The 14,996-nt window shown below is 28.8% G+C and overlaps 1 protein-coding gene and 2 pseudogenes across 1 annotated transcript; 1 reads left to right on the forward strand and 2 right to left on the reverse strand.

Annotated features, from left to right (window-relative positions):
- The first annotated feature begins 5,277 nt into the window (after nt 1-5,277).
- Nucleotides 5,278-8,730, forward strand: LOC125814025 (uncharacterized; annotated as a pseudogene).
- Nucleotides 8,731-9,349: 619 nt separating this feature from the next.
- Nucleotides 9,350-10,288, reverse strand: LOC125814026 (uncharacterized). The gene is made up of 2 exons (XM_049493498.1): nt 9,710-10,288; nt 9,350-9,622 (listed from the first exon to the last, which is right to left on the reverse strand). Exons 1-2 carry the CDS (start codon nt 10,286-10,288, stop codon nt 9,350-9,352), a joined length of 852 nt encoding a protein of 283 aa, XP_049349455.1.
- Nucleotides 10,289-10,700: 412 nt separating this feature from the next.
- Nucleotides 10,701-12,162, reverse strand: LOC125814027 (uncharacterized; annotated as a pseudogene).
- Nucleotides 12,163-14,996: the final 2,834 nt, after the last annotated feature.

The following is a 14,996-nucleotide window of genomic DNA, read 5'->3' on the forward strand; positions in this document are numbered from 1 at the left end:
ATTGATGGACACTATATATATATATTTTTTATTATTTTTTTTTTCTTTTTAGATATTATTTTTAAAATTTGCTATGTGCATTGAAGATGATTATCATATATTTTAATATTTTATTTTATACATAATATATTTCTTCTAAAATATTTTTACATAATATTTTTGTACGGTTATTATATAGAGGTAATTTTACAAAGATTGTATTACTACATGAATATCGTTATTGTTATAAGTAGAATATTGTTATAGAGAAGTAAGATATTAATGAAAAAACGATTCTAGAAAAAATCAGAAATATTAACAAATTATCTTTTAATTAAATGTCGTTAAATATCTCTCTTAAGAATGCGTCAGTTACCATACCTAAAGATTTATTTATATTAAACTAGGAAGTAAATAGATAATAAGTACAATGTTGAAAGTAAAAAGATAAAGAGTAATTACAATAACAAACATAAAAGGATAATTTGCTAAAATTAGTTATATTTACATTCCATATAAGTTACCAAATATCAAATGTATATATTTTAACAATTATAGTAAAGCTTCTTGAGTAGCTGTAGTTCATAATTCATATTCTTGTTCATACTATTGTCATAATGGGTAATAAGCTTTAACCGACATAGACCATGTGAGCTTACCATGAAATTCGGTGTCGATCTACCCCACACCGAAAAGAGATTGTTCTACTTGCCTAAGGTAGAATCATACTCTTAGCTTTGATGGATCCACTAGCTAAATAACCTATGAGGGCACATAGTTTATGGGATAAGGAGATTGTATATGGCTTAACCGTTATCCTTTTGAACACAAATAATTTGTATGAAACCTTATAGATAAATTGAAAAACTTGACAAAGTTAAGAAAATGTTCTTGATTTTTTTTCCTGATAAGTCTATTTTTCCATATGGATTACAGCACTATATATTGATAATAATAAACTTTTAACTTTTTTTGAGAAATGTAATTTCCAAAAAGAAAAACTAATATGAATTGAATTTTTTTGAGATTTTTTAGAAGTTCCTGCTTTGTATTCAGGATAACATCCAACAATAAGATGCGAATTTCGATTGCAAATTATTTGCGACTTCCACTGAAAAAAGTTCACATTATTATTTAGTAAAAAATAGGCAAATGACATAGTATAAGAAAGAAATTACTTCCTTTCCCTATTCTTTCATTAATTACAAAAAATCCCTTTTTTTAGTGTTTTTCGGATACATAATATAGCAGTGTGGATACTTAATATAGCAGCGCGGATACTTAAATTATTAAGTTGTTAATAGCATGGATACTTAATTAACGGGTGGATGCATAATATAGCAGCGCGGATACTTTAATTCATAACGGGCGGATACTTAAATTATTAAGTTGTTAGCAGCACGGATACTTAATTAACGGGCGGATGCATAATATAGCAGCGCGGATACTTTAATTAATAATGGCGGATACTTAAACTAATAAAGTATCCGGTTAAGTTGAATTGGGGGAAAATAAGGGATTTTTGTATTTTAGTAAAAGAGTAGGGAAATATTGAGAATAGGTAAAGAAGTGTTGTGTATTTAAGTAATTTTTCCTATTATTTATGGAGTAACATTCTAAAGATGGGTAGTGGGTACCAATTGAACTCATAAGCTCACATTTATATATATACTAGATAATGTAGCACAGCCCAATAATATAAATGGTATTTTTTGGGGCTAATAACGAAATTTTTAAAGTGATTGTTTACGTGGATAAATGAATAAGTTTTTTTTATCACAAATCTGTACTTTCTTTGATGCTATTAAAGGCATAATAAGACTACCCACATATAACATTTTTGAAATTTTTATGTTGTCAATTATCATGATTTATAGTATTTTTACGATAGATTCACTTCAAAAATCAGTGGAATTTTTTGTATTTTTTTGAAAACATATTTTATGTTGTCAATTATCATGATGTATAGTATTTTTATGCAATTTTTTAAATATAAAAAACACTAAAAAAAAAAAACAAGACAAATAAATTAAAATGGACCTAATATATGTTATTTTTGTTGTCTCAATTTATGTGACACAAATAAAATTTGGAGAGTCATCCAAATTTTCATATTTTTTTTAAAAATGTTTTAAGTTATTAATTATTGTGATTTTATGATATATTTATGTAACTTTCAAATAACCTACATTAGTGGTCACTTTGTCCTAATTTATGTGATATGGATAAAATTACAAAATTAACCCTTTTAAAATGTCTTTCGGATATTTTAAGTTGTTAATTATTATTATTTATAATACGTTTTTGGCAATTTTAAAATGATATGTGTTATTTTTTATGTCTCAATATATGTGAGCCTGATAGAATTCTGAGAGTGAACCTATTTATTATATAGCTTTTAAATATTTTAAATTGGTAATTATTGTAATTTTTAATGCTTTTTAAGTCATTTGTAAATGATATATGTTGCTTCCTTTGTCCCATTTTATATAGTATAAATAAAATTCCCGAAAGCAACTCAATTTTTAATATATTTTTTTAAATATTTTAAATTATTAATTATTGCCATTTATAATATTAAAAAAAAAAATAGAAATTGTACAAAACTTGTATCAGCGTAAAAAATGACCACAATAATTCGAATCCTACAGAAAGCAATAAGGTTGTACGTAATTTTTAAATACTTAATATATATTACTCCGATTGTCTCAATGTATGTAGCATAGATAAAATTTCAAGAGTCAATCAAATGTTGTTAATTGTTAAGATTTACAATATACTTTACGTAGTTTTAAATAATTTCACATTAAATAATACATATTACTACTTTTGTCTCATTTTATGTGACATTGATAGATTAATTTTAAGAATCAGTCAATTTCTTTTTTTGTGTTTTTATAATAAATATTTTAAGTTGTCAATTATCACGATTTATTGTATTTTATACATAATTTTTAACGGTAGATTAATTTCAATAATCAATCGAATTTTTTTATATGTATTTATTTTTGGAATATTTTATGTTGTCAGTTATCATGATTTATAGTATTTTTACGATAGATTCACTTCAAGAATCAGTGGAATTTTTTGTATATTTTTGAAAACATATTTTATGTTGTCAATTATCATGATTTATAGTATTTTTACGTAATTTTTAAATATAAAAATAGTAAAAAAAAATAAGACAAATAAATTAAAATGGATCCAATATATGTTATTTTTGTTGTCTCAATTTATGTGACACAAATAAAATTTGGAGAGTCATCCAAATTTTCATAATTTTTTTTAAAAATGTATTAAGTTATTAATTATTGTGATTTTATAATATATATATGTCACAAATGGAAAGTCACAATCTTAATTATTATATATTATACTTGGGCTTAAACTCCCTTTTTTTTATATAGAAGAAAATATAAATATATATGTGGGCTCTAGTAATTCCACATGTCAAGTTAATTGATAGCTTCAACTCCCACTTATATAATAAGAGAAAAAATTTATGTGACACAAATAAAATTTGGAGAGTCATCCAAATTTTCATAATTTTTTTTAAAAATGTTTTAAGTTATTAATTATTGTGATTTTATAATATATATATGTCACAAATGAAAAAGTCTCAATCTTAAAATTATATATTATACTTAGGCCTAAACTCCTTTTTTTTTTTATAGGAAAGATAACTTAAATACACAACTTTAAGTTCCTTATTAACTATTTTTCCCTACTTTTTAAAAAAAATACTTAAATCCCTTATTTCACTTAAATATCAAATCTGCCAGATACATCATTATTTTTTACCTCACACGTTTCACCACTCCCTATGTCACTACTTTTTTTTCTCCCTAAATTCACTCCAATATCTTTTCAGTTATAGATCATTATCCCAAATTGATTTTCAAAAATTTTCTTTCTCAATCAAACCATTTTCAAACTTCGTCTTCTCCGCCCTCTCTCCCAAAGTCTGTCATTGTAGCTTTCATCTTCTTCCTTCAATTTTTATTTTGTTTTGATTTTTTCTTCTTGATACAATATGAATCCTGATCTTACATCAAATCTTTCTAATACTAATCGAACAATATACGACTCTTATGATGAAAATTGGGCAGAAATTAGATCAAAATGTTTGCATGACCCATTAAACTTGATGAATCAGTCGACCAAAGATGTGCCAAAATCGTCTAAACCAAAGGTTGCAAACCCCCCCCCCCCCAAAAAAGGAGAAGAAAAGCAGCACCCGTTATTTCCAGACCTGCATTGCCTAGAGTATGTGTTTTTAATCTTTCTTAAACTTGTTTGTGATTTGTATTGCGCTTGATATCTTAGACTGAAATTGACTGATACATGAATTTGATGTGTTATATTGTTTATTGGGTTAAATCATGATACATTCAAAAACACTATCTTAGTTTGATATATACTGATTTGAGATTTAGTCCAAAATTATAAAACCTTTGTTTTATATGTGTATCTAAAAAAATGATACATGACAAACCCCAATATGAAAAAGAGATTTGTCAAATTTAACAAAAAAGTCGTTGATGTATCAGACAGGGCATCCTTCTGTATAATGTCAAATTTTATAATACGATTCTGTTGAAGTCTGGTAACATGTGTTTTTCTATGTATCAACTTGTTTTTATTATGTATCATTACTTGTTGTGTAGTGTGATTTGGTGTTTTTATTTATGTATCATAAGATATCATTATAAATAGTATGTGCTAATTTTGCAGTCAATCAAATATGTTATAAAAAAAGTACCATTAATAATATATCATACAGGGCATCCTTTTGTCTAATGTATCAACTTTTATAATACGATTCTGTTAAAGTCTGGTAGCACATATTTTTCTATGTATCAATTTGTTTTTATTATGTATCATTACTAGGTAATGCATGTGTGTTTTATTTAGTATAATTTTCTTTTTCATTTTGTCGTCAATCAAATATGTTGTAAAAAAGGTACCAACACATGCAATAAGGTTTGGTGTCCCTTTTAACACAAATTTTTTGGAGGAGTTCCAGAAGTCTATAGGGGATGATGTAATTGAACTGTTTAGATCTATAATTTTGGACCCTATTTAGACATTTCAAAATGTAATTTTCAAGGCCAAATCAGTAAATGTTTGTTGTTGTTAGAATTGGAACAAGGCAACTCAAAGGTATTGCATATTAGGCATGCAAACGAGGGTATCTTGAAATTTGGTATCAAAGAATTTGCAATAACAACTGGTCTTAAATGTAAAGGCAATACCAAAGACTTTGAATACCCAGAATCAACTCCATGTAGGCTATTCCAAAAATATTTTCGTGGTGCAGTTAAAAGTGTAAGCAAAAATCATCTAGTCCAACGATTTTGATGGGCAACTGCAAGAATAATCAGGATGCACTCCAGATGACTATCCTGTACTTTCTCCATACATTCATTTTGGCTCAAACTGGTGATTCTTCAATATATGTTAACGAATTCTTAATGGTTGAAGATGGTAGATATCAAGTATATCCTTGGGGACAGATTGCATTCACAAAACACATGGATTCACTCTGACAGGATTTCAATCTTAACAAACAGTTGTATCGGTTATATGGAATGCCTTATGCACTTAACGTATGGACATATGAATTTGCATCCCAATTAAATCCTGAAATTGCTGTCAAAGAACGGAATGTCATCCCTAGAATTTGCAATTGGAGGGTTGTGGCTTTAAAGCCAAAGTTTGAAATGCTTATGACTAGCATTTTTCAAGAGGTAACGTTGAATCCCATTTTATATTACATTTCATACATAATTAAGTATATAGTTGTAATGTTGCAAGTTTGTCTTTTTAAAATCATTTTTTTTCTGTGTTAGGATACATAATTTTATCTCTTAATATTCAAAAAAATTATTTTTCCAAAATGCATGTTCAAACATTGTGCCAACACCGGAGGAACTTGCAACTTTTGATTTACCTGAAGATGAACATGATCCTCCTTCTTCACCCACCACAACATCTGTCAATCCCAAGATAGTTCAACCGAATAACATTGTTGATTTCAATGATTTCTCCACAAGACCTCCCGAATAGTTGTTAAGGAGATCATCTAGAGTGTCTGATACATCATCTCCACCACCACCAAAAAGAAGAAAGAAAGTGGATATACCTAAAGCAAAGGTGTCAGAACCCAGTCAGCCAGATCAGTCCAATGTGTCATTAAATCAACCATTTTCTATTTAGGATGGTCCTCCGACACCGATTGCTAATGTACACAGTTCTGCAGATGCTCAAAAAGTCAACTATGTAATTCCAGATATTGAAGAACTAAAAGATCATTTGAAGAATTACGTAAGTAATTGTTTTGATTTTATTATTTTTTCTTTATATTGACTCTAATTGTAGTTGTTTTTTTTATAATTTTTTGATAGGTTGACAAGAAATTTGAGGAACTTGTAATCTTGATAAAGGAAAATCACTCGCAGTTAATGCTATCTCGACAGAAGGAAACAACAAAGTTGATCCTCAATCAAGCAATAAACAACCATCTTCATATATACCGACTGATCTTGATGATGCAGTTGGTGTAGCTGATTTTGAGGTTGGTATATATGTTAATGAGGGTGGACATCAAGTTACTGTCAATGCAGAGGTATGTATCTGATACATTGTTTGTAATTGCAAAGTCCCGGTATTTATTACCGATCAGAATTGGACCATAACGGAATTTCGGTCTATATGGGCACCATAATATCAGATTCACGTCTTGTCGTCGAGACTCCTGCCCTAAATTAAGGGAGTTCATTCCTAAATTTTATCTCACATCACGTTTTACCTCATATATTAAGTATGTATTAAGAATCAAAATCATATGTATAAGCATATATAGATCATATATATAGTTAAGGTGATTCACCGAATCTTCTATCTCATTAATCAGTTATATATTTCAACTTTATATTCATCACTTATGTTAAATAATATATCAGTGACAATTATGTTAAAAGTTTTTTTATTATTAAAAATTCAAATATAGATTGATCATACTATCAGTAACCAACAACAAATAAGGCATGTTTCAGAGCTCCAGCCTACATATAAAAGTACTCATGTTGATACTGAATTAAATGATCCTAAGAAGGTATCAGTATGATCAAAACTTTAAACAGTACAATTTTCTTTGATACATTATCCTCTCTCTTTATTTATATATGATACACAATTTTTCTAGGGATAACTAATACATACAACATGCTTAATTTAGGATGATGAAGCACATCAAGCCCCACAAGATTTATATGAAGTAAACATGGATGAAGATGGAGTTGACACAATTCAACACAACAACCGTCATTTTGTGTCCAATAAAATAACAGTTGATACATCGGTAAATTAATCAATTATGCATCATGACACTATTATTCATTATATGCAATGATACTAAAAATATATATAATATCATATTATACAGGATTCTTCCACATCAATAATAATATCGCCCTCAACTCAAGTAACAATAGATGCCCTTGTATCCGATCTAGGAAAAATTCCCATTCATGCTAAACCATTGTGTGTTTACAATCCAAAGAATTTAACTGACAGTCATGATTTGTTGTCTGATAGTCAATTACCCACTGATATTTCAACCACCGAGATTGTTGTTAGAAGTCATTCAAAGACTCTTGCGCCTAGAAACAGGATGCCTTCAAGAATTATTCAATCTCCATACGTGACTTCTTTTGGGTCAAGTGAGAAGGGAAAACAGAAATTGGATGACGATGTTCGTCTGTATTTCCCATTTGAAGGATGTGGGATTACATATCAACCTTCGTCTAAACTAATTGATGAGTATATGCAGTGGTTAACCAAGGGGCTTCTCAAAAATCATGCCAATAAGTAAGTTTTATACATATATTTTGTAAATGTTTGGATAAACTTATTTTGATGTAACCAATTGATAATATAAATATTATCACAGGAAACTATCGGAGGATAAATACAGATCAAAAGCCTCTTTTTTTGAATTTGAGATAATGGATTTTGTTGTTGCATTTCCAATTAACAAGAACTGGTTCTATGTCATGTCACAGCCAAACAAATGTTGGACTGATCAGGTAAACTTCTTAATGAAACATATTGAGCATGTATCAGATACTTTGGTATAGAACAACAGGATACAAAAAATTCATTCAATGTATCAATTCTATCATAGACCTTTTTTACAAGTTTATAATTTCGTTTATCATGTTTTTTTTATAGCACATCGATGTTGTTTTTTACTACATCCGTAAAAAATCAAAACTCCGCAGCACGAATCAATACTGATACACAACAATCAACTATTTGTTCATCTCACACAACAAAAATACCTATGAAAGGTATTACCTGGCTAATGATGATGATCTTATTAGTACCCAAGAACACATTGATCGCGCTTCAGCTGTATCTGTATATGAGAGGTCAATCACCAACATCATGAAAGGTTTTGAAATTCCAACTGCTTTACCATGGCATCTTGTAGACGATGTTTACATCTCGGTTAATTGCGGTGGACAATTTCATTGGTTGCTGGCTGTTGTTGAATTGAAAAATAGGATGATAAGGGTGTATGACTCTTCATTAGGCTTAAGGAAAAAAGCAATTCCGCACGAGATAAAAATGTTGTCTAAAATGCTTCCTTCTTACCTCATGGACAGTGGATTCTTTGAAAAAACTGAGCGAACAAACTTTGTTGATTGTGATGCATACAAGGACAATAATTATTGTGTTAAATAAATTGTTTACAAACTTCATTGTTTAAAGTATGTATCATAATATATATAGTATATGATACACATTTAATAACTTATTGCTAACATATAGGTTGTGTATGTTTTAATGTAAATGATACAGTAACCAATTAACATATATGATACAACAAACGTTATATAATTTGATGTGTATGATACAATACTGAAATTATTTATTATTTAATACATATGATACATTAGCTTATACGTTAACCAACATTTTATTTATAATTATAATTGCACTTTAAAATTTATTTAACAGAATTAACATTGATACACAAATCATAACAAACTATTTTTTTGAACAACAATACTTATTACTAACAAATGTAAACAATACAATTTAATTATTTTTGAACAACAATACTGATTAATAACATTTGATAACTGTTTACGTGAAAAATTATTCAATAAAAACATTAATGTCATATATACATTATAATGATTTCACTTTTCTTTTGGAAAGAAAGTACAAGTTCTTCTGTTGTGACCTTCTTGTCCACAACAATTTGTGTTCACTGTAATCTTTTCATCTACATTCTTTTTTCTTTGTTTTCTTGGTCGTTCAGCTAACCGTTTGTATCTAGGTAGATACACAGTTTCAGCTACACATCTTCAGGAGCTGACCAATCTTCTTTATCTGGCATTGGAACCATTGGAATCTCATATGTTTTTGCTAATGCATCAGGCTTGTAGTAATCAGAGCAATATGGATGCATATCTTTAACATTCTTTTCCTTTAAAACAACGATTGCATGTGCGCAAGGTATCTCATCTAGTTGAAATCTTTCACAAGAACATACTTTCCGCTCAAGACAAACAATATATCTTCTTCCAGCTTCATAAACCGAGAAAATAAATTCAGATGATGGAACAACCTGCGTACATTAAAAAAGTCACCTATAAAATCATTTCAAAGAAATCATGTTCAAACAGCAGAATGATACACCGAATTAGATACATACAAAATAATGTATCATGACACATACCTCCATCTTCGAACTTTTAGACGCTATTATAATCAATACCTCCTCAAATCTTCTCCCCAATGTGTCCTTTGTATAATAGGCTATTTTTCTGTGTTTGCAATGCCAAGAACCAAATAGAATTTTAACTTCTTCCAAAAATTCTAATATAGACAATTGTCGTGCTTCAACAAGACAACCATTGATACATTCCGCAATGTTCAAAGTCATCATTCTACCTCTATTTACTGTTGAATGAACTCTCGACCACTTCTCATACCCTGCATCCTCAAGGTACTCCTTAACCCTGTGATCAATTTTATCAACCTTAGCCATCAATTTATCAAAACCCTCCTTTTTGTATGCCTTGGCCATAGAGTTAAATAGATCACTTAGGGTGTTTCTGCTCCTTTTGAAGTTTCCACAGACATTCTTCCAAAGATGCCATATCCATGCATAATGAGGTACATTTGGGAACACAATCCTTACACTCTTCATAATACTCTCATTCCTATCTGATACAATACACATTTCTTCGCGCTCGCCAAATACATTTTTAAAAATTGTTCGAAGAACCATGTCCACGAACAATCATTTTCAGTGTCCACAACACCATATGCCAATGGAAATATGCAACCTAATTACAGAGCAACATATATTATTTCATTTCATACATAACATTTACAAACACCTCACAACTATGGAAAATACATATCTTCCCTATCAAGTGTGTTTGCCGATACAAATGTCCCTTTGTAAGCTCCGCCCAGATGTGCACCATCGATAACAACTATTGGTCTGCAGTAATCGAACCCCCTAATCAATGGTCTTAAGGCAACGAACAGATACATAAATTCATCTTCCTCAGTCTTCTGCATCCTTATATAAGAATTTGGATACACAGTATTTAGCATGTATATGTATCTCGGCAACTGTCTATATCCAGCCGATGGCCTACCCCTTATCATCTCTAGTGCCGTTTTTTAGCACGTCATGTCTGCTGGTAAGATATTTGAACCCCATAGAATTCTCTAATATCAATAATTATACCTTTTGGAGTATGAATTCTTTCATGGTTGATCAATTTGGGAGCAGTCACACCATTTACAAACCCGATTGTTGCTTGGACTTTGGTTAGTACCCTATCCCGCATTGGACACGTATGTTCACTATTGAAGTATCTAACTTTGAAAACATCAGATTTTTTTCTGCAGGAAGCCTCATAGTCCAGCCACATTCACCCGTAAAGCATACCAACACAAACTGTACAATTTTTTTCATCATATTAATACATATAGCAGTTACATGTTATAATATATAAAACACTAATGTTCAAAGTAACCAAAGAATGATGTACATTAATGTATCAACAATTTTCAAAGACCAACACAATTAATTTAGTGTATTTTTTGTATCACGTATCACAATTTTTTTGGAATGTATCGGCTACATGATTATTTACTGTTTCAACAGTATTATCTTAACGTATCAGCAGTGTTAACTCAATGTATCAATAATATTAACGACCAACACAATTATTTTTTATTAGATTCAAAAAATAAATAAATAATGAATAATGTATCACAAAACGACGGAATGTATCGGCAACATGATTATTGCGATTAAATTCTTTAATGTTTAAACAGTCTAATTTGAACGTATCAACAATATTAACTTAATATATCAACAAATAGTGTATCATTATCAATATACCACAAATCATATTCAACGAACTAAACAAAAAATCAAAATCAATGACTTTCTAATTAATAATGTATCATACATTAAAACAAAATAATGATATCACCATTTATAGATCTAAAGAATCCAAACACAGTTCTTCACAAAACAAATCAAATACTCACATACCTTTGTCTTTCAGATCTCTTTACTTTGCAATTGGAGTTGTTCTTTATCTTATATTTCGCCATCACATCTACGAGTGTTGCTTTATCCTTATATAACTGACCTCTCTTCACCTCTATACTATTTGAATTAATTATGTAATTTGTAACTTCCGATTCTGGAATATAATACGAATCACAAATTCTTGATTCAACCACCGCAAGACCTTCTGTATCATGTGTTGTGCCTTCTACACACGTAATTTCTCCGCATGTTCCATCAAAGTTATGTACATCACCGCCAATCTTTTCATTTGTGTCAATGCATAATGGATACATTGCAAATCCTGGCTCACTTTTTTTCACTTCTAAATAAAGTTTAACACCCATGTCGTTCTTAATTTTCATCGGAGACGAGTTACCTTCTACTATGTAACTAATTTCAATGTTTTTCCTTGATACATCGATATCCAACTTGGCTGAAATTGCTGCTTTGAGATTCAAAAATGATATTGATTGTCTAACAACGATTCCGTCACTTTTGTAGCTTTCATATTTCACTTCGCTGACCCAAATTCCTGAATGCCTCAGTAAAATTGATATATTCATCTTGTATTAGCAAAAAATCAAAGTTTTATTCGTATTTCTAGCTTTTTCTAAATCGATGGATGTTCACAAATTGTTCTTCAATGTAGAAGATTTAATTTTGAAATTTGAAATTTGTAATAGCTGAGTAGATTACCTAATAACATAAGGAATGTTTAGGATCAGTTAGGCGTAAATTAAGCTAATTAAATTAACAGAATTGATTATTACGTTTTTTTTCCTTTTTTAGCGCTGCATTAAGTTTTTACCGTGTATTAGTGCCGATGTATCAGAACGGTAGCTATGTATCATTCGCCTACCTTTTTAAGGGATTTTTTGTAAAATGTAAATTAGTTGGGATAGGATGTAATTTATATCCTACACTATGGGATTCCTTTAATTTTTACTTTTTTATATAGTAGAAAATATAAATATATATGTGGGCTCTAGTAATTCCACATGTCAAGTTAATGGATAACTTCAACTTCCACTTATATAATAAGAGAAAATATATATTATATATATTATATAGTAGAAAAAAATCATAAACTCCTCTATATTATATTATATTATATTATATTATATTATATATTATATAAACTTCCTTATAGTAGAAAAAAATAAATATATATTATATATATTATATAGTAGAAAAAATGATTTATTATATTATATTATTATATATTATATTATATAGAAAGTTTTTGATGGGACACATAGAATGTCCCATCATAAACTCCCTCTTATATAATAGTAGAATATATAGAGAAAGAGAGATAGAAGTTCCAAATAATAGATTATGACATCTTTTTTTACTTTTTGCATTAGATTCATTTTTACAAAAACTAATTTCTTGTGTGAAATATATTATCAATCAAAAGAATATTTGGATCGATTAGAAAATGATAGACCTCGATCAAGTCCATATTCCTTCTAGTGGGTTGGATGAATGAATTTTAACAAGTTCAAATAGTTTCAATTTTCTATACTATGAACTCAATTTTTATTTTTATTTTTTGCAAATTATATTCAATCCTATTTCTCTAATTAATCAGCAACCGCTATACATTTTGGCGGTACATTAATGGTTTTAAAATCTAGATTGTGAACCAATTCTTTTTTAGGAAGACTCATTTTTTCGAAAACGTAAATTATAAACTCTAAAAGCCTTTTATTAGAGTTCGGAGTCAAAAGGGTAACTTTTTTGCTTCAAAAAACATAAAACAGCACATCAATTTTTTTATAAACCAAAAGGGAAAAATCGCTCCCTCAGGAGCGATATGCTTTGCACAAAACTAACTCAGTTTTCCGCCGTTAAAAAATTCAATTAAAAATCGCTGCCCAAACAACGATTTTGTCAAAAAGAATTTTTTTTAACTAAAATCGCTTCTCCAGCAGCGTTTTTGTCAAAAAAATAAGTTTCAATTTTATTTTTTCTTAAATTGCTGCTCCAGCAGTGATTTTGTCAGTTTTTTTTTTAAAAAAACGCAGCTTTCCAGCGATTTTAAGAAAAAAATAATTTCAATTTTTTTTAAATTAGCAGGGTTTTTGTCAAAAAGAAAGATTTAAAAAAATTCAAAGTTTTTTTTTACAAAAACGCTGCTCTCCAGCGATTTTAAGAAAAAAAAAATTCAAATTTTTTAAAATTAAGAAATCGCTGCTAATTGAAAAAAATGTTTAAAATTATTTTTTTTGGACAACAACGCTGCTGGAGCAGCGATAAGAGTTTTAATTTTTTTTTTAACAAAATCGCTTAAATTGAAACTTTTTTTAACAGCTTAAACGGAATTAGAAGGATATCGCTTGAAGAAGCGATTTTGCCCTTCTAGTTTTAAAAAAAATTGATATGCTGTTTAGGTTTTTTAAAGGAAAAAAGTTGTGCTTTTGGCTCCGAACTCCCTTTTATTAGTTCAAGAATAAAAAAGAACTCTTAGGTGCATATATGCATTCCCTACTTCTAATTCAAATCCATAATTAGTTATTGTGATTTTCAATTCAGTTAAGTATTGAACACTACATAATATTTCTAAGTTTTTTCTAATTGATCTTATAAGCTTCTCTTATAGTTTTCTATGTTCTTTGAAAAAAAAAAAACCCAAATTTTTTGAAACGAGTGTAACGTACATTAGTGCTAGGGTTGACGCTACAAATTAATACTATATTATTTGGCTGACAAAGCAGGATGAAGTCTATGTAACACATAATAATAATGATTATTGAAAAAAATAGTATTTCAAATGTAGTGTTGAGCTTTTTTCATACTATAAAAAAGAAATATCATTCTAAATTCTTGTATTGCTAAGTGAGAGGAAAATATTTTTTTATGAATCTGCAAACATTAGTATATATGTAATTGTTAACTTTACCTCACTTTGATTATTAAACTTCACGATTACTACCCCTTGAATTTGAATTACTACCCCTTGAATTTGAATTTATGAATTTGAAAAGTCAAAACTTTAAAAAATAAAATTAAAGACCAAACTTCAGATATTTTGGCACGAGGTTAGGCATATATTTTGGTTGAACTTTAGACATTTTGGCATGACATTGAGGTGAACAAATTTTCCTCCAAAACCAACAACTTGTTCTTCATATTTCAACAATCAAACACACAATTCAACATTAAAATATAACTCAAATAAGCTCAAATTTAAAATATACATTTCATATATCATAGAAAACAAGCCCCAATAATAAATTTATCAAAACAACAATAAATCTAACAAACTCAATTTGCAATAATGATAATTTTGTTATTATTTTTGAGCTTTTCCAATAGATGGTCTATTTTCTAGCTTTTCAGCTTTCATGAACTTACTATTTCATTAAAGCAAAACAAAACCAATTCAAATTCG

The sequence above is a fragment of the Solanum verrucosum genome, unplaced genomic scaffold, assembly GCF_900185275.1.
Source record: "Solanum verrucosum unplaced genomic scaffold, falcon-dt-bn FXZP01000205.1, whole genome shotgun sequence".
NCBI lineage: Eukaryota > Viridiplantae > Streptophyta > Magnoliopsida > Solanales > Solanaceae > Solanum > Solanum verrucosum.

Bases quoted from the DNA above. Each gene is read 5' to 3' on its own strand.
- LOC125814026 (XM_049493498.1), bottom strand. From the start codon at position 10,288: ATGGTTCTTCGAACAATTTTTAAAAATGTATTTGGCGAGCGCGAAGAA. The intron at 9,623-9,709 runs GTATGTATCTAA...TAATGTACGCAG, and splicing joins GTGTCATGATACATTATTTT to GTTGTTCCATCATCTGAATT.